At 54.8% G+C, this 18,996-nt stretch overlaps 1 protein-coding gene across 7 annotated transcripts; it reads left to right on the top strand.

The window, feature by feature from the left end:
• The first annotated feature begins 255 nt into the window (after positions 1–255).
• On the top strand, positions 256–18,725 carry ASL (argininosuccinate lyase). Of its 7 annotated transcripts, XM_055292985.2 has the most exons (17): positions 256–352; positions 535–589; positions 6,906–7,100; positions 7,472–7,555; positions 7,988–8,044; positions 8,187–8,284; positions 11,668–11,745; positions 11,827–11,904; positions 12,404–12,456; positions 12,798–12,860; positions 13,876–13,990; positions 14,158–14,242; positions 14,342–14,401; positions 14,678–14,761; positions 17,390–17,470; positions 17,938–18,044; positions 18,149–18,725. In XM_055292985.2, the coding sequence occupies exons 2-17, from the start codon at positions 578–580 to the stop codon at positions 18,291–18,293; spliced, it is 1,395 nt and encodes a 464-aa protein (XP_055148960.1). In that variant the 5' UTR covers positions 256–352; positions 535–577; the 3' UTR covers positions 18,294–18,725. The 7 variants fall into 7 exon arrangements, with proteins under 7 accessions (XP_055148960.1, XP_063502458.1, XP_063502459.1 ...); XM_063646388.1 differs by lacking the exon at positions 11,827–11,904 and having other exon boundaries at positions 266–352; XM_063646389.1 differs by lacking the exon at positions 17,938–18,044 and having other exon boundaries at positions 266–352.
• Positions 18,726–18,996: the final 271 nt, after the last annotated feature.

The following is an 18,996-nucleotide window of genomic DNA, read 5'->3' as shown; positions in this document are numbered from 1 at the left end:
TCTACCCCTGGCCCGAGTCTCCGGTCCCCTGCGTGTCTGCTGACCACAGCGTGAACGCCAGGGCACTACCCTCCCCAACCCCAACCCAGGCCCCTTCCCCGTTGGGGTCCCCCCAACCCTTTCCCCGCCCGCTCCTCCGCCCCGGGGCCGCTTAGCCTCCAGCTCAGCCGGAGGTGTCCCCGCCCACGGCCAGGATTGGAGGATGGAGGCACAGCCCACCCCGCCGGGCGGCCTCCTATTGGCGCGGCCGCCGCCAGGGGTGGGGACAGGACCGGGCGGCTGCTGATGCCATCCCGGCCAGAAAAGCCCTGGTCAGTGGCGGGCGCGACAGTATCCGTGCGGCCAGGCGGAGGTGAGTGCGCGACGGCCGGATGGGCGGGACGGGCGTGGAGGACGCCGAGAACTGTGGCGCATGCTCACGTCCACGTCCCCAAGAGCTGCGCTCAGTCAAGGGCAGTGCCCAGAGCTCGGAGCCAGCCCGGCCCGGGGTACCCTGCTAGCCAAGGAGGTCGTCAGTCCCGTCTTGTCTTCCAGGCCCGGAGGACTGAAGCTTCCGGACGACGAGGAACCACCCAACATGGCCTCGGAGGTGAGTGGGACCTCGGGGACTTCGGTCCTCCCAGCCTCCAAACGAGAGTGGGGGCGCCAGACCTGCCTCGGGCCACCCTGCTGGGAATCGCCCTCCAGGAAGTAATTTTGAAAATTACCCAGGAAGCCTGCACTCCCAACCCTCCCGGGCGCATCTTCTGGAGCTCAGCAGTCACCTTTACCGGGACTCACCAGTGTCCCCAGGCAGCCCTTGTGGCAAACCCACCAACCCATACTACGAGGGGTAGAGTGGCTCTGCCCTCACCTCACAGTGATGCCTGCGTGGCCAGGAAAAGTGCTCCCAAACCTTCAGCCTTCCACCTTTTCCTTCCTTCTTCCCACGTGTCCTCCTGTGAGGTCCCACCCCACACCTCATCCCTTCTGCTAGAGCAATTGTCCCTGTTTGTAGAATAAGGCTCAGCCCCTAAGTGTTCTTGTCCTTGACTGTGGCATGTGGAAAGAGCCACGAAAAAGGGGACCTCGCCTTGTGGCTCCAGCAACCCTGGTGCCTGGTCCCTTCCTGTTTCACTGGACCCTGCTCCTTAGGGTCAAGGGCTCCTGGCTTCTCTTCCTGACCACTGAGATGCTGGATTCCCAGGCAGAGGTTTCCTTCCTTGGGCCACAGTTGATTTATCTGGCAATGGGCGTAATAATTGCTGTCGACCTCACTCTGTAAGGCACTAGATTATGAGGCCATTGCTTTGGACCCTTCAGGTGAAAGGGGCTGTTCACCTGATGCTTGATGAAGGGAACTCCGGGAAGCAGGAGGTCTGGGTTCCAGGCCCTTCTGGCCTTCATTAGCTAAAAATTCGCTTCCTCTTTCTCAGTGCCCTGCAAGCTCAGTGCCCTGCAAGCTTCTGGGTCATGGCAGGGGGGTAGGGCCTGGACTTTGGAGCCAAACAGACTTGGTTTCTGTACCAGTCGCTTGAGCCCTTTAAACCTGTTTCCTCATTTGTGAAATAGGGGTAATATTGCCCACTTCATAAAAGGCCGTAATAACATATGTCAAATCCCTAGCACGGGGCTGAGCAACAGTAGGTGCTCAATAAATGGTGGCTAACCACAACAATACTGATATTTCTACTTTGGGAGGCCGAGGCGGGAGGATTGCTGAAGCCCAGGAATTCCAGACCAGCCTGGGCAATGTAGTGAGGCCTTGTCTCTATAAAAAGATTTTGAAAATTACCCAGGTGTGGTGGCGTACACCTGTAGTCTCACAGGAGGCAGAGGCATGAGGATTGCTTGAGCCCAGGAGTTTGAGACAGCAGTGAGCATGATCTCACCACTGCACTCCAGCCCAGGCAACAGAGTGAGATCCAGTTCCAAAAAAATGAAAATAAAAAAACCTGCCGGGCACGGTGGCTCACACCTGTAATCCCGGCACTTTGGGAGGCCGAGGCGGGTGGATCACCTGAGGTCAGGAGTTGAGACCAGCCTGGCCAACGTGGTGAAACCCCGTCTCTACTAAAAATGCAAAAATTAGCTGGGTGTGGTGGTGGGTGCCTGTAGTCCCAGCTATTCGGGAGGCTGAGGCAGGAGAATCCCTTGAACTCGGGAGGCGGAGGTTGCAGTGAGCTGAGATCACACCACTGCACTCCAGCCTGGGTGACAAAGCAAGACTCCACCTCAAAAAAAGAAAAAAACCCCACAAATCCCAAAACCAAAACTGGTATTTCCCATGTACATTTGACCTTGACTGTTGCTCATTCAACCCAGCCCAACTCAGTGCCCCATCCCCTGGCCCTGAAGAGATCATTCTGGCCCAGATGTGTCCTGGCTTGGAGTATCACCTTCTGCTACCACACTGGGCCTCCACTCTCCCCAGTGCCCAAGGGGAGGCACCTCACTCTGATGTCCCTGTGGGGTCCTATTATGCCTGCCAGTAAAGATAGGAGATTGGTTCTAGAGCAGAGTGGTCTGGCTTCCAAAAAGCCCACTGTTCCAGGTGACCTCAGCTTGCCCCAGGCCTTCCTGTAGGTTGGCACTAATTGGTTTGGCTGCAGCTCCACTTATTAAGTAGTTGTTTTTATTACTAACAACCTAGGCAGGGTGGCCCAGGAGCCCACTGGGGAAGGCAGTGCCAGGCTCGTGGCTGAGAGGCAGGCTGGCCCCAGTTCTGACTGGCTGGCTTCAGTGATCAGGACCAGGGCCCCATGTGGTGCTTTGCTGGAGATCTAGGCTTGGTGGGGCAGCTGTGGGTTAAGGGGCAGGACCAGCTGAAAGATGGGGTGGGGGTGGAGACTGCCTCTGCAGGGCAGAGTCCTTTGGCAGCTGGGGCTGTTGGGCATGGAGGGATCAGCTCACAGCTCAGGGCCAGAGCACTGTAGAGGTCTCTGGGGTGCATACAGGAACCAGGAGTGGAGCTGAAGCATGTCCTATCCCCCGCCAGCCCTCCCTTAGTAACTGCTGGCATTTCTCGAGTCCTTCCTGAGTACCAGGCACCGTGTTGTGTATGCAATTTGCAAATATCATCTGATTAAATGCTCACAACAAGGCTATCAGATAGGTACTATTATTATCCTTATCTTATTATTATTATTTTTAAGAAGGAGTCTTGCTCTGTCGCCCAAGCTGGAGTGCAATGGCGCCATCTCTGCTCACCGCAACCTCTACCTACAGGATTCAAGTGATTCTCCTGCTTCAGACTTCCAAGTGGCTGGGACTACAGCTGCCTGCCACCGTGCCTGGCTAATGTTTGTATTTTTAGTACAGATGAGGTTTCACCAGGTTGGCCAGGCTGATCTCGAACTCCTGACCTCAAGCGATCCACCTGCCTGGGCCTCCCAACCCTGAGGTTTTTGTTTTTGTTTTTGTTTTTGTTTTGAGACAGAGTCTTGCCCTGTCGCCCAGGCTGGAGTGCAGTGGCACGATCTCAGCTCACTGCAAGCTCCACCTCCCGGGTTCATGCCGTTCTCCTGCCTCAGCCTCCCAAGTAGCTGGGACTACAGGCGCCCGCCACCACCATGCCCGGCTAACTTTTTTTTTGTATTTTTAGTAGAGATAGGGTTTCACCGTGTCAGCCAGGATGGTCTCTATCTCCTGACCTCGTGATCCGCCCACCTTGGCCTCCCAAAGTGCTGGGATTACAGGCATGAGCCACCACACCCGGCCCCTGAGGTTTAATAATAGGTGCCAGGCCAGGTGGTTAATAGAAGTCTGGGGCATTGCAGGGGGACAGAGGAGGATATATATCCACATTGGCCATTGTAGACTCCCTTCCACAAAAAGGATGTCAGTGAAGTGAAGTGACATGCCCATCTCTGCGCCACCCTCCTCCCAGTCCTGGGCACTAGGGCTGCTCCCCAGGTGTTCTGTACCCCCTCCCCGCTCTGTCCCATGCCCTGGCCTCTGCCATCTTTCAAAACATAGATGTGGCCAGTGCCTACGCTCATGCCTGTAATCCCAGCACTTTGGGAAGCTGAGGCTGGAGGACGGCTTGAGCCCAGGAGTTCAAGACCAGCCTGGGCAGCATAGCGAGACCCTGTCTCTACCAAATTTTTTATTTTTATTTATTTATTTATTTCGAGACAGAGTCTTGCTCTGTCACCTAGGCTGGAGTGCAGTGGCGTGATCTTGACTCACTGCAACCTCCGCCTCCTGGGTTCAAGCGATTCTCCTGCCTCAGCCTCCTAAGTAGCTGGGACTACAGGAGCACACCACCATGCCCGGCTAATTTTTGTATTTTTAGTAGCGACTGGGTTTCACCATGTTGACCAGGATGGTTTCTATCTCCTGACCTCGTGATCCACCCACTTCAGCCTCCCAAAATGCTGGGATTACAGGCGTGAGCCACCACTCCCGGTCCTATAAAATTTTTTAAAAAATGTCTGGGTGTGGTGGCGCATGCTTGTAGTCTCAACTATTGGGGAGGCTGAGGCGAGACGATTGGTTGAGCCCAGGAGTTTGAGGCTGCAGTGAGCTATGATGGTGCCACTGCACTCCAACCTGGGTAACAAAGTGAGACCCTGTGTCTAAAAAAGAATTTAAAGGCCGGGTGCAGTGGTTCACGCCTGTAATCCTAGGACTTTGGGAGGCCGAGGTGGGAAGATCAAAGGTCAGGAGATCAAGACCATCCTGGCTAACACGGTGAAACCCCGTCTCTACTGAAAAAAAGAAAAATACAAAAAATTAGCCAGGCATGGTGGCGGGCACCTGTAGTCCCAGCTACTCAGGAGGCTGAGGCAGGAGAATGGCGTGAACCTGGGAGGTGGTGCTTGCGGTGAGCCAAGATCCCGCCACTGCACTCCAGCCTGGGTGACAAAGACAGACCCCATCTCAAAAAAAAAAAGAATTAAAAAAGATTTTTTTGAACGAACAAAACAGGCTAGGCACGGTGGCTCATGCCTGTAATCCCAAGCACTTCAGGATGCCAAGGTCAGGGGATCACCTAAGATCAGGAGTTCGAGACCAGGCTGACCAACATGATGAAACCCCGTCTCTACTAAAAATATAAAACTCGGCCGGGTGCGGTGGCTCACACTTGTAATCCCAGCACTTTGGGAGGCCGAGGCAGGCGCATCACGAGGTCAAGAGATCGAGACCACGGTGAAACCCCGTCTCTACTAAAAATACAAAAAATTAGCCAGGCGTGGTGGCGGGCGCCTGTAGTCCCAGCTACTCGGAGAGGCTGAGGCAAGAGAATGGCATGAACCCGGGAGGTGGAGCTTGCAGTAAGCCGTGATCGCGCCACTGCACTCCAGCGTGGGTGACAGAGCGAGACTCCGTCTCAAAAAATAAATAAATAAATAAATAAGTAAATAAAATAAATAAAACTCAGCCAGGTGTGGTGGCACACACCTAAAATTCCAGCTACTCAGGAGGCTGAGGCAGGAAAATTGGCTTGAAGCCAGGAGGTGGAGGTTGCAGTGAGCTGAGATCATGCCACTGCACTCCAGCTTAAGCAACAGAGTGAGACTCTATCTCAAAAAAAAAAACGAACAAAACGTAGATGCCTACATACCATTCCTCTGCTCTTGGCTCCTGGGGAGTAAGGGATCACCCAGCGACCTCCTAGAAGGCCAGTGACAATGGGGGGTGTCAGGGTGCTTTTCAGAGCCAAGGGAGTGGTAGGAATTGGGATCTTAGTCCAGCTCCAAGCTGTGAGGGAGAGAGTTGCAGGGCACTTAAGCTTGGTAGAGACCCTCAAGGCCTCTTTGCCTGTCCCTGCAGCAAAGGTTCAGGACACCAAAGCCAAGTCCAGAAGCCCTGGTGGAACAGGGGTGAAAAGCATAGGTTCTGACTTCAGACTGCTGGGCCACAGCCCTGGGTCTCCCACCCCAGGTGAGAGCAGGCTGCTCTGTGCCTCAGTTTCCCCCTCTTCATAGTGGAATTGTATTGGTGCCTACCCCAGAGGGTTGTATCAACAATTAGGATGGCACCTGGCTCCTTGGTCAGTGGTGGGAAAGGTTCCAGAAGCTCTGCTGTGGTCTAAGGGGTGCCTCAGGCCCTGCCACCATCTCCTTGGAGGGGTGCCATGCGGTTGGAAAGAACCCCAACTTCAAGGCCACACACAGTGGCTCATGCCTGTAATCCTAGCACTTTCAGAGGCCAAGGCGGGAGGATCACCTGAGGTCAGGAGTTCAAGACCAGCCTAGCCAACATGGTGAAACCCCATCTCGGGCCTGGCGCAGTGGCTCACGCCTGTAATCCCAGCACTTTGGGAGGCCAAGGTGGGTGGATCACCTGAGGTCAGGAGTTTGAGACCAGCCTCAACATGGAGAAACCCCGTCTCTACTAAAAATACAAAAAATTAGCCAGGCGTGGTAGTGCATGCCTGTAATCCCAGCTACTCAGGAGGCTGAGGTAGGAGAATTGCTTGAACCTGGGAGGCGGAGGTTGCAGTGAGCCAAGATCGCACCATTGCACTCCAGCCTGGGCAACAAGAGCAAAACTCCGTCTCCAAAAAAAAAAAAAAAGAAACCCCATCTCTACTAATGATACAAAAATTAGCTGGGTGTGGTGGCACGTGCCTGTAATCCCAGCTACCCGGGAGTCTGAGGCAGGAGAATCTCTTGAACCTGGGAGGCAGAGATTGCAGTGAGCCGAGATGGCACCACTGCACTCCAGCCTGGCCGACAGAGTGAGAATCTGTCTCAGAAAAAAAAAAAAAGAACTCAAACTTTTGGTGTTCAGCCACGTTCCCATGCTCACTCCCAGGGTGGTGACTCTGGGAAGGTCTCAGCCTCCTTGTCTGCCCAGTTAGAATGATCTGATGCCCCTGCTACCATCAGACTTGATAAGTTTCCCGAAGACTCTTTGCAAGAAGTGCTGTTCTGGAGGGTGGAGGAGAGACTAATTGTTCTTGCTCTCCTGGCCAGAGTGGGAAGCTTTGGGGTGGCCGGTTTGTGGGTGCAGTGGACCCCATCATGGAGAAGTTCAACGCGTCCATTTCCTACGACCGGCACCTTTGGAAGGTGGATGTTCAAGGCAGCAAAGCCTACAGCAGGGGCCTGGAGAAGGCAGGGCTCCTCACCAAGGCCGAGATGGACCAGATACTCCATGGCCTAGATAAGGTACTCGCCGTGGCCCAAGCCCCACCCAAGGCCCCTTTCCTGTGGCCCCAGGCTCCCACCAAATCCCTGAGCAAACAGTGCAATGTTGCCCATCTGTGGTTTCACACTGAACTAATTATATTCTCAAGTGCTGTTTAACTGTGTGCCTTGATGATCACCTCTCTCCATCTTTTAATGACCCCTGTGGCCCACATGGCTCATGGGTGAAGGTGTGCTGGGCCTGAGATGCCCCCTCCCAGGGTGCGCTTCCAGGACTTAGCTCCTGGACAGGGACAGTCAGTCATCAGGGATAGGGTGGGACCAGGGCAGGGGCTCTCTTGGCTGCTGATGCCTGCTCACCTGACCTCTGGCATTGCTGCTACCTGCTATAGGTGGCTGAGGAGTGGGCCCAGGGCATCTTCAAACTTAACTCCAATGATGAGGACATCCACACAGCCAATGAGCGCCGCCTGAAGGTACGACCCCTGGAGCCCCACTGCTTTCCTGGCCTCCCCTCTCCACTTTGCCCAGGGCCACTTTGAGCATTAGCACCATCATTCTGTTTACTTCGCCATTGGCAGACAGCATGCGAGACCTCAGGACATGAGCCAGGCGCCCTGGCTCATGCCTATAATCCTAGCACTTTGGGAGGCTGAGGTGGGAGGATTGCTTGAGGCCAGGAGTTCGAGACCAGCCTGGGCAACATAATGTGGTCCCACAACTACAAAAATTACAAAAAAAAAAAAAAAAGAACAACAGGCCTCAGCAGAAATGGCAAGAGATTTGGGCAGGACCCGGAGCCCTGGGGTATGGAGGTAGGTTGACAGGGCTGATGAGGAACCCTGCCCTGCCTGGGTTGACTCCTCTGGGGATATAGACTGTGACCCTGGGTCTCCCTTCACTTCCAGGAGCTCATTGGTGAAACGGCAGGGAAGCTGCACACGGGACGGAGCCGGAATGACCAGGTGCTTCTAGCCCCTCCATCCCCCTGCTCCGTGTTGTCCCAAACTTGAGGAGCCCAGGGGGCAGTTAGAGCTCTGCAGCGGTCCTGGCTCCTCAGGGAAGCATCACGTCGGCCTCCCTGAGCACCTCCTCCTCCTCGCACAGGTGGTCACGGACCTCAGGCTGTGGATGCGGCAGACCTGCTCCACGCTCTCGGGCCTCCTCTGGGAGCTCATTAGGACCATGGTGGATCGGGCAGAGGCGTGAGTCCTACAGGGACACCCAGGGGGCAGACAGAGGTGTGATGGCAGCCTGAACAGGAGACCTAGGGGGCAGGGGTGAACAGGGTGGGGGTGCCAGGCCCTGGGGGACAGGGGCATCCCAGAACTCCAGGATCGAGGCAGAGCAGCCAGGAGTGGGCCATTTCCTGCAGGCCCCAATACTCCCATGCCAGTCCAGCTCAGCAGGCAGAGAAGACTAACCCTTCGTGGGGCCGGGTGCGGTGGCTCACGCCTGTAATCTCAGCACTTTGGGAGGCCGAGGTGGGTGGATCACCTGAGGTCAGGAGTTCGAGACCAGCCTGGCCAACATGGGGAAACTCTGTCTCTACTAAAAATACAAAAATTAGGCAATGTGATGGTGTGCGCCTGTAATCCCAGCTACTCAGGAGGCTGAGGCAGGAGAACTGCTTGAACCCGGGAGGCAGAGGTTGCAATGAGCTGAGATCGCGCCATTGCACTCCAGCCTGGGCTACAGAGCGAGACTTCTGTCTCAAAAAAAAGAAAAAAGAAAAAGAAAACTCACCATTTGCAGATTTGAGGGCAGGAAGCCAAGCCAAGCACAGCTAGCTTGGCTGTGCCTGGAGCAGCCAGTCACTCCCCACCCTGCCTGTCCCCCAGATCCCCCATCCCAAGCTTCGCCTCCCCACCCAGCCCATCTGGCAAAAGACGGAGCCAAAGGCTGCCTCCTGCTAGCCTCATTTCAGGCTTTGGCTTCTGGGACCTGGTGTCTTTGGGACTGGATTTGTTCCTTGTAGACCTGGACGAAGAGCTGCTGAGGAGTCTCCATGTGTTGTCAGAGACCCCTCCTCTTCCTCAACTCCCTGTGACCCCTGTTGCACAGACTTGGGGGAAAACAAGGGCACAAGAATTGTCACCCAGCAGGTGGGGTGGGGCTGCTAGGAGGAACAGGGAGTGTCTGCTACTGAGTTCAGGGTTTCTTTAATTTTTTGTTGTTGTTTGTTTTGTTTTGTTTTTTGAGACAGGGTTTTGCTCTGTCGCCTAGTCTGGAGTGTAGTGGTGCCATCTGAGCTAACTGCAAACTCTGCCTTCTAGGTTCAAGTGATTCTAGTGACTCAGCCTCCCAAGTAGCTGAGGTTACAGGTGTGCACCACCATGTCCAGCTAATTTTTGTATTTTTTTCAGTAGAGATGGGTTTTGCCATGTTGGCCAGGCTGGTCTTGAACTCCTGAGCTCAGGTGATCCACCCGCCTCGGCCTGCCAAAGTGCTAGGATTACACCCATAAGCCACTGCGCTCGGCTTAATTTTTTAATTTTTAACTTTTTAAATTGTCTTTAGAGATGAGATCCTGCTCTGTCACTTAGGCTGGAGTGCAGTGGCTCGGTAATAGCTCACTGCAGCCTCAAACTCCTGGACTCAAGTGATCCTCCCACCTCAGCTTTCTGAGTAGCTAGGACCACAGGTGTGCCCCACCTGTGAGACGGAGTCTTGCTCTGTCACCCAGGCTGGAGTGCAGTAGCGCGATCTCCACTCACTGCAACCTCTGCCTCCCAGGTTCACACCATTCTCCTGCCTCAGCCTCCCCAGTAGCTGGGAGTACAGGTGCCCGCCACCACCCCTGGCTAATTTTTTGTATTTTTAGTAGAGACAGGGTTTCACCGTGTTAGCCAGGATGATCTGGATCTCCCAACCTCATGATCTCAAAGTGCTGGGATTACAGGCGTGAGCCACTGCACCTAGCCGTGAATTCTTTAAATTTTTTGTAGAAACAGGGTCTCGCTATGTGGCTCAGGCTGGTCTCAAACTGTCGGCCTTAAGTGATCCTTCTATCTTGGCCTCCCAAAGTGCTGGGATTAAAGGCTTGAGCCACCATGCCTGGCCTTGAGTACAGAATTTCTTTATGGGGTGATGCAAATGTTCTAAAATTGGTTGTGGTGATGGTTGTACAGTAAAGTGTAAACTTTAAATGAGTAAATTGTGAATGATATCTCCGTAAAGCTGGTTTATTTAAAACAACAGGCCAGGCGCTGTGGCTCACGCCTGTAATCCCAGCACTTTGGGAGGCTGAGGCGGGTGAGTCACCTGAGGTCAGGAGTTCAAGACCAGCCTGGCCAACATGGTGAAACCCCATCTCTACTAAAAATACACAAAATTAGCTGGGTGTGATGGTGGGCACCTGTAATCCCAGCTACTTGGGAGGCAGGAGAATCTCTTGGATCTGGGAGGTGGAGGTTGCAGTGAGCCAAGATCACGCCACTGCATTCCAGCTTGGGCAACAAGAGCGAAACTCTTTCTCAAAAACAACAACAACAAAAGAAAGGCCAAGGTATGGTGGCTCATATTTGTAATCCCAGCCCTTTGGAAGCCCAAGGCAGGAGGACTGCCTAAAACCAGGAGTTTCAGACCACCCTGGGCAACATATCAAGATCCCATCTTTTTTATTTTTTTGAGATGGAGTCTCGCTCTGTCGCCCAGGCTGGAGTGCAGTGGCGCAATCTCGGCTCACTGCAAGCTCTGCCTCCTGGGTTCATGCCATTCTCCTGCCTCAGCCTCCCGAGTAGCTGGAACTACAGGCGCCTGCCACTACGCTCGGCTAATTTTTTGTATTTTTAGTATAGATGCGGTTTCACCGTGTCAGCCCGGATGGTCTCGATCTCCTGACCTCGTGACCCGCCCGCCTCAGCCTCCCAAAGTGCTGGGATTACAGGCGTGAGCTACCTCGCCTGGCCACAAGACCCCATCTTTACAAAAAACTAAAAATTAGCTGGGCATGGTGGCATGTCCCTTTAGTCCCAGCTACTCAGGAGGCTGAGGCAGGAGGATCGCCTGAGCCCAGGAGATCGAGGCAGCAGTGAGCTACAATCGTGCCACTGCACTCCAGCCTGGGCAACAGAACGAGACCTTGTCTCTAAAAACAAAAACAAAACAAAACAACAAGAAAACAGGACCATCACTCACAGCACCTGTGCCTCTGCCCTGCCTACTTGAATGAGGTGCAGGGCATCTCACCTGCTCAGAGCAGCCCTTGAATGAGCCCCAGCTATTTCTAGGGTCCTCAAACAAAACCTCCCACAGCCAAGTCATACCCAACACGGTCCTCCTCCCCTGTTCTGGCCCCTACTCGGAGATGCTGAGTGACAGAGGCTGGACTTCGGGTGTTTCTGGCAAAGCCTCACTGCAGGAAGCCGCACAGCTCAGGCCCAGTCCTTGCTTCACACGGTCCCACTTCCAGCCTCTTTTGCCCTTAAGACCGATTTGTCCCTGGGAGATCACCAGATCCCTCATTCAGGTGGAGTGCTGCAGGGCGACACTTTTTCCAGGGGTGACCCAGGCCTGCAGGGTCCCAGTGTCACAGGCAGGCCTTGCGCGAGCCTCCACCCGACCTTCTGCTCCTCCTCTCCCACAGGGAACGTGACGTTCTCTTCCCGGGGTACACCCATTTGCAGAGGGCCCAGCCCATCCGCTGGAGCCACTGGATTCTGAGGTGAGCCAGGTGAAGTGCAGGGGCCGTGCTAGAGGGGAGGACCCTGGCTGCCCTGACCCTCCTGCCCCTGGCTTCCCACAGCCACGCCGTGGCGCTGACCCGAGACTCTGAGCGGCTGCTGGAGGTGCGGAAGCGGATCGATGTCCTGCCCCTGGGGAGGTGGGTGAGGCACCAGTGCCCCGAGGGCCTGGTGGGGGTGGCTGCTGCATAACCTTAGGGACTGACAGAGCTGGGAAGGGCAGAGTGGGACAGAAAACCGCCTTGTCTGCTCAGCGGGGGACCCTGCATGGAGCCCCAGCTCTCGCTAAGGTGGGGATGACCAAGCCATTGAATCTGTCCGAGCAGGGCCAGAGCCCTCCAGCAAGGCTCCTGGCAAGCCCAGCCTGCTGCCCTCAGCCTGACATATGGAAACATGTGTCAAGAGACAAGTGTCCTGCACCCAGGGTGACTTGGTGCTTGGGGACAAGTGTTTTGTGGACACTTGGGGACAAGTATTCTGTACCCAAGGAGACTGGGCCAGGGAAGAGGCTGAGCGCCAGCTGGTTGCCCTGGCAACCAGGACTTGGTTCTCTGTGTGTGCGTTCGTGTGTGTGTGTGTGTGTGTGTGTCAGGGCTGCCTGCCAGGAGCCCTGGTCACCATGAATCCCTGTCCCTGCAGTGGGGCCATTGCAGGCAATCCCCTGGGTGTGGACCGAGAGCTGCTCCGAGCAGGTGAGATGTCCTGCCCCTCCTCCCCAGGGAGAATCACCCTCAGCACCCGCCAGGACCCGCAGACACACCTGAAACCAGAGGGCAGGGGCCTGTGGCTCCTGGTGAAACCTTCATTCATTGCCTATGGGCACTGAGGTCATCAAGTCCAGGGGTCACTCATGGCAGGGATGCCTGGTACTGAGAGACTCAGGGCTCCTGCCTCCCTCCTGGGACTGTGCAAAAGATCCCTTCCCCCAGCTGCCGCTCCACCCTGATCAGGGGAGAGGGCTGGGCAACCAAGTTGGGGGAGAGGGGGCCACTCCCTGTCCTCCAGCTTAGCCCTGCTTCCTCCTACCCCCCAGAACTCAACTTTGGGGCCATCACTCTCAACAGCATGGATGCCACTAGTGAGCGGGACTTTGTGGGTGAGTCTTGGGGAGCCAGTCCCCTGCCCTGTGCCTTACTTTAGTCCCTCAGCCCAGCTTCTCTCCGGTTTCCTCCCACACCTCCATGGACAGGCTGGTTGTGGTGATATTGTACACTGAAGTATAAACCTTAAATGGGTAAATTGGGTGGGGCATGGTGGTTCACGCCTGTAATTCCAGCACTGGCCAACATGGTGAAACCCTATCTCTACTAAGAATACAAAATTTAGCTGGGCGTGTGGTGGCAGGTGCCTGTAATCCCAGTTACTCAGGAGGCTGAGGCCAGAGAATCGCTTAAACCTAGGAGGCGGAGGCTGCAGTGAGCCGAGATTGTGCCAGTGCACTCCAGCCTGGGCAATAAGAGCAAAACTCCATCTCAAAAAATAAAATAAAATAAAAATAAATAGGCCAGGCATGGTGGCTCACACTCATGCCTGGAATCCTAGCACTTTGGGAGGCCGAGGCAGGTGGACCACATGAGGTCAAGAATTCAAGACCAGCCTGGCCAACATGACGAAACCCCATCTCTACTAAAAGCACAAAAATTAGCTGGGCATGGTAGTGCATGCCTGTAATCCCAGCTACTTGGGAGGCTAAGGAAGGAGATTCGCTGGAACCCGGGAGGTGGAGGTTGCAGTGAGCCGAGATTGGGCCACTGCACCCCAGCCTGTGTGATGGGAGCGAGACTCCATCTCAAAAATAAATAAATAAATGGATAAATTGTTTGTGAGTGATAACTCGGTAAAGCTGGTTTATTTAAAACAACAACAATAACAAAAAACAGTCTAGGTGCAGTGGCTCACGTTTGTAATCCTAGCACTTTGGGAGGGCAAGGCAGGAGGATTGCTTGAGCCCCCGAGTTTCAGACCAGCTTGGGCGACATAGCACGACCCCATCTTTACGAAAAATGAAAATTTAGCCGGGTCCCCCCACCGCCTAACGTCCTCCTGCCCTCTATATGGTCAGGCTGGGTAGCGATGGGAGAGGCCTGGTGACTGGGAAACTTTTCTCCCAGCCGAGTTCCTGTTCTGGGCTTCGCTGTGCATGACCCATCTCAGCAGGATGGCCGAGGACCTCATCCTCTACTGCACCAAGGAATTCAGCTTCGTGCAGCTCTCAGATGCCTACAGGTAAGCCCTGAACTGCCACCTCCATCTGCCCCTGCCGGCCTCTGTATTCCCCGCCCCCCGCGGACGTGGCTGCCTTCCTCCCCGCCCCACCTCCGCCAGACCTGGCCAGTGCGCCGCTGGACCAGCCAAGGGTCCAGCCCCTTCAGCGCCAGCACCTCTGTCCCTAGCACGGGAAGCAGCCTGATGCCCCAGAAGAAAAACCCCGACAGTTTGGAGCTGATCCGGAGCAAGGCTGGGCGTGTGTTTGGGCGGGTGAGCAAGGCAGGGGGAGGGGCGGGGCCTCTGGGCTGATGGTGGGTGGCCAGTTGGCAGGATCCCGTGTCCAGCCCCTGTGCCTCCCTCTTCCCGCAGTGTGCCGGGCTCCTGATGACCCTCAAGGGACTTCCCAGCACCTACAACAAAGACTTACAGGTGCGAGGCCGGGGGAGGCCTGGCTACTACGTGCCGGTTCTCAGGGCTCTGGCACACCCAGGCAGGGCCCCACCCCGGGATTGCCATACATCCTCCCATCCTGTGCACGCAGCCGCATCCGTGGCTGCCCTTGGACTCTCTGCCCTTCCTTTGTTGGGGTATTGAGTGTTCTTCCCATGGAAGGCAGTGGGGATGCCTCAGTGGGGGGGTGGGGCTGTGGGGACCCTGGGTGCCAGGGGGCTGCTAGGCCCTCACCTCCTGCCATGTGCCTCCCAGGAGGACAAGGAAGCTGTGTTTGAAGTGTCAGACACTATGAGTGCCGTGCTCCAGGTGGCCACTGGCGTCATCTCTACACTGCAGGCAAGACATCACCCACCTGCTTCTCCTCCCCTAGGTCCCAGGCACTGGGGTGGGCATTCGGGGAGGGTGGCCTTGGGAGGAGGCGAGGTGGGGCTGGAGGACCTGGGGCAGGGAAGGAGAGGTGTGCTCGCTTCTGCTCCTGGGGAACAGGGAAAGGACAGAAACTGCTGCCATGCAGTGGAAGTAGATGAGACTCAGGGGGCCTGGGGCCTGTCAACTGGCCTGACCAGAACTCTTTAAAAAAAGAAAATCTGGCCGGGCGCGGTGGCTCAAGCCTGTAATCCCAGCACTTTGGGAGGCCGAGGTGGGCGGATCACGAGGTCAGGAGATCGAGACCATCCTGGCTAACACAGTGAAACCCCATCTCTACTAAAAATACAAAAAATTAGCCGGACGTGTTGGCAGGCGCCTGTAGTCCCAGCTACTCGGGAGGCTGAGGCAGGAGAATGGCATGAACCCGGGAGGCGGAGCTTGCAGTGAGCCGAGATCGCGCCATTGCACTCCCGCCTGGGAGACAGAGCAAGACTCCGTCTAAAAAAAAAAAAAAAAAGAAAAAAAGAATATATACAAAAGGCCAGGTGCAGTGGCTCATGCCTGGAATCTCACACTTTGGGAGGCCGAGGCAGATGGAGCACTTGAGGTCAGGGGTTTGAGACCAGCCTGGCCAACATGGCGTAACCACATCTCTACTAAAAATACAAAAATTAGCCAGGCATGATGGCCCACACCTGTAATCCCAGCTACTCAGGAGGCTGAGGCAAGAGAATCGCTTGAACCCATGAGATGGAAGTTGTAGTGAGCCAAGATCATGCCGCTGCACTCCAGCCTGGACTACAGAGTAAAACTACATCTACAAATATATAAATTAAATTAAATTAAATTAAATATCTTTAAAAAACATTTTTTAGAGACAGGGTCACTCTCTGTCACCCAGGCTGGAGTGCAGTGGTGCGGTCATAGCTCACTGCAGCCTCAAACTCTTGGGCTCAAGTGATCCTCCCACCTCAGTGTCCAGAGTAGCTGGGACTACAAACATGCGCCACTACGCCTGGCTAATTTTTTTTATTTTCTGTAGAGACAGGGTCTCCCTATGTTTTCCAGGCTGGTCTCAAACTCCTGGCCCCAAGCCATCCTCCCACCTTGGTCTCCCAAGGTGCTGGGATTACAGGCATGAGCCACTTTGCCTGGCTGATTTCTTTTAAAATCAATTATTATGGGAAATTTATGTATATAACAGCTAGAGAATGCATAATGAACCCTATGTACCGACACCCAGCTTCAATGATAATCAACTCACGGACGTCCTGGCTCCAGCTGTCTTTACCCACAGCTCTCTCCCACTCCTTTACCCCCTTATTTTGAAGCAAATTCCCATCATCACATCATTTCATTCCTAAATAGTTCAGGATATGTCTTGAAATCAGTGTTTCTTGGCTGGGTGCAGAGCCTCATGCCTGTAATCCCATTAATTTGCGAGACTAAGGTGGGCAGATCACTTGAGGTCAGGAGTTCGAGACCAGCCTGGCCAACATGGTGAAACCCCGTCTTTACTAAAAGTATAAAAATTGGCTGAGTGTGGTGGTACACGCCTGTAATCCCAGCTACTCAGGAGGCTGAGGCAGGAGAATTGCTTGAACCCAGGAGATGGAGATTGCAGTGAGCAGAGATTGCGCCACTGCGCTCCAGCCTGTGTGACAGAGCAAGATTCCATCTCAAAAAAAAAAAAAAAAAAGGCAGTGTTCTGAAAGCCAGTCCCCCAACTAGCAGCACCAGCATCACCTCAGAAGTCCTGAGAAATGTGATGTGAGGCCCCACTCCAGATGTCTGAATCAGAGACTCTGGGGGTAGTCCCCAGCAATTTGTATTTTTTCTTAGTAAATTCTCCAGTGGCTAGGCCTGGTGGCTCATGCTTGTAATCCCAGCACTTTGAGAGGCTGAGGCAGGAGAAGCACTTGAGCCCAGGAGTTCAAAACCAGCCTGAGCAACATAGCCAGACCCTGTCTGTAAAATTAAAAAAAATTAAATTAGCCAGTCGTGATGGCGTGTACCTGTGGTCCCTGCCACTTAGGAGACTGATGTGGGAGGATCCCTCGAGCCCAGGAGCTCAAGGATGCAGAGAGCCAGGATTGTGCCATTGCACTCCAACATGGGCGACAGAGCAAGACCCTGTCTCAAAAAAAGCCCAAAACAACAACAAATTAGCTGGGCACAGTGGCGTGCATGGCTGTAGTCCCAGCTACTCGGGAGGCTGAGGCTGGAAGATCCCTTGAGGTCCAGACTTCAGAGGGCTATAATGGCCACTGCACTTCAACCTGGGCAACAGAGCAAGACCCTGTCTCCTAAAACAGAAAACAAATCCTCCAGGAACATCTGATGTATGCTAAAGATAAGGACTCTTTGAAAACATAAAGGCCAGTAAAATATACAGGCCAGTAAGCGTTAATAGCACACGTAAATATTATCGATAATTATGAGAAGATGGTTCAAGTTGAGAGTGAGACAGAGCCGAGTGGGTAAGAGAGGATCTGCCCAAGGCAGGGACATCGTGGCAGAGGGGCAGGGGCTGGGCCTGGCAGCTTCAGACCCCGGGGTCCCCAGGGCTCACCACTCGCTGACCTGTGCCCCCAGATTCACCAAGAGAACATGGGACAGGCTCTCAGCCCCGACATGCTGGCCACTGACCTTGCCTATTACCTGGTCCGCAAAGGGGTAAGTATGTAGCAGCCAGGGGGAGGGTGAGGAGATGGGGTGCCCCCCAGAGGGTGGGGGAGCTCAGGAATGGGCGCAAGCGGCCCAGGCTGGTGGCTCACCCCTGTAATCCCAGCACTTTGGGAGGCCAAGGTGGGTGGGTCACTTGAGGCCAGGAGTTCGAGACAAGCCTGGTCAACATGGTGAAACCCTATCTCTTTTGTTGTAAAAATACAACAATTAGCCAGGTGTGGTGGCACACTCCTGTAATCCCAGCTACTTGGGAGGCTGAGGCAGGAGAATCGCTTGAACCTGGGAGGTGGAGGTTGCAGTGAGGTGAGATCGCACCACTGCACTCCAGCCTGGGCAACAGAGCGAGACTTTGTGTCAAAAAGAAAAAAAAAAAAAAGGAAGCGGGTGCAGGCAATGGAGGCAGATCAGGGTATGGAGAAAGCTGCCTCAGTGCCATCTTCCTCCCTGGCACCCAGATGCCATTCCGCCAGGCCCACGAGGCCTCCGGGAAAGCTGTGTTCATGGCCGAGACCAAGGGGGTCGCCCTCAACCAGCTGTCACTGCAGGAGCTGCAGACCATCAGGTGTGGCCCATCCCCTTCCCCATGCTGCCTCCTAGGAAGTGAGCCTGGGTGCCTGGAGCCCAGGGTGGCCCGGCACCCTGGTCCACCTCTTCCTCTCTCCCCAGCCCCCTGTTCTCGGGTGACGTGAGCTGCGTGTGGGACTACGGGCACAGTGTGGAGCAGTATGGTGCCCTGGGCGGCACTGCACGCTCCAGTGTCGACTGGCAGATCCGCCAGGTGCGGGCGCTACTGCAGGCACAGCAGGCCTAGGTCCTCCCGCACCTGCCCCCTAATAAAGTGGGCGCGAGAGGAGGCTGCTGTGTGTTTCCTGCCCCAGCCTGTCTCCCTCGTTGCTGGGCTTTCTGGGGCTGGCCAGTGGGGACAGTCAGGGACTGGGGCGGCAGGGCGGGGTGGCCTGTAATCCCAGCACTTTGGAAGGGGAAGGTGTGAGGATGCTCGAGGCCAGGAGTTTGACACAGGCTGGGCAACACAGGGAGACCCCCATCTCTACTCAATAATAAAACAAATAGCCTGGCATGGTGGCCCATGCATATAGTCCCAGCTACTTGTAAGGCTGAGGTGAGAGGATACTTGTGCCCAGGAGTGGAGGCTGCAGTGAGCTATGATCATGCCACTGCATTCCAGCCTGGATAAAAGAGTGAGACCCTGTCTTTAAAAATAAATAAATAAATGAAAAATAAATGGAAGTGGAGAAAACTGGGCAAGGGCAACAAGAGTCATAGACGGGAAGGGAAGAGGGCACTCCCATCATAGCCTCTGCTCTGTCCAGGCCCCATCCCCTTCAAACAGGGTATCACAGTGACCTCCTAGGCCAGGAGTGAGGGCTCACGCCTGTAATACTACCACTTTGGGAGGGCCTGGGCAACAGCAAGACTCCAGCTACCACATTAAAAAAAACATGAATGAAAACAAAAACAAAACAAAACAACTAGCCAAACTGGGCGCAGTGGCT

The sequence above is a fragment of the Symphalangus syndactylus genome, chromosome 9, assembly GCF_028878055.3.
Source record: "Symphalangus syndactylus isolate Jambi chromosome 9, NHGRI_mSymSyn1-v2.1_pri, whole genome shotgun sequence".
Classification (NCBI taxonomy): domain Eukaryota; kingdom Metazoa; phylum Chordata; class Mammalia; order Primates; family Hylobatidae; genus Symphalangus; species Symphalangus syndactylus.
The sequence above is the reverse complement of the archived record's forward strand: the minus strand, read 5'-3'. Positions and strand labels throughout refer to the sequence as shown.

Coding starts and splice junctions, on each gene's coding strand:
- ASL (XM_055292982.2), top strand. CDS start 413: ATGCTCACGTCCACGTCCCCAAGAGCTGCGCTCAGTCAAGGGCAGTGC. Junction 11,905..12,403: donor GATGTCCTGCCCCTGGGGAG/GTGGGTGAGGCA, acceptor CTGTCCCTGCAG/TGGGGCCATTGCAGGCAATC. Junction 14,402..14,677: donor CCTACAACAAAGACTTACAG/GTGCGAGGCCGG, acceptor TGTGCCTCCCAG/GAGGACAAGGAAGCTGTGTT.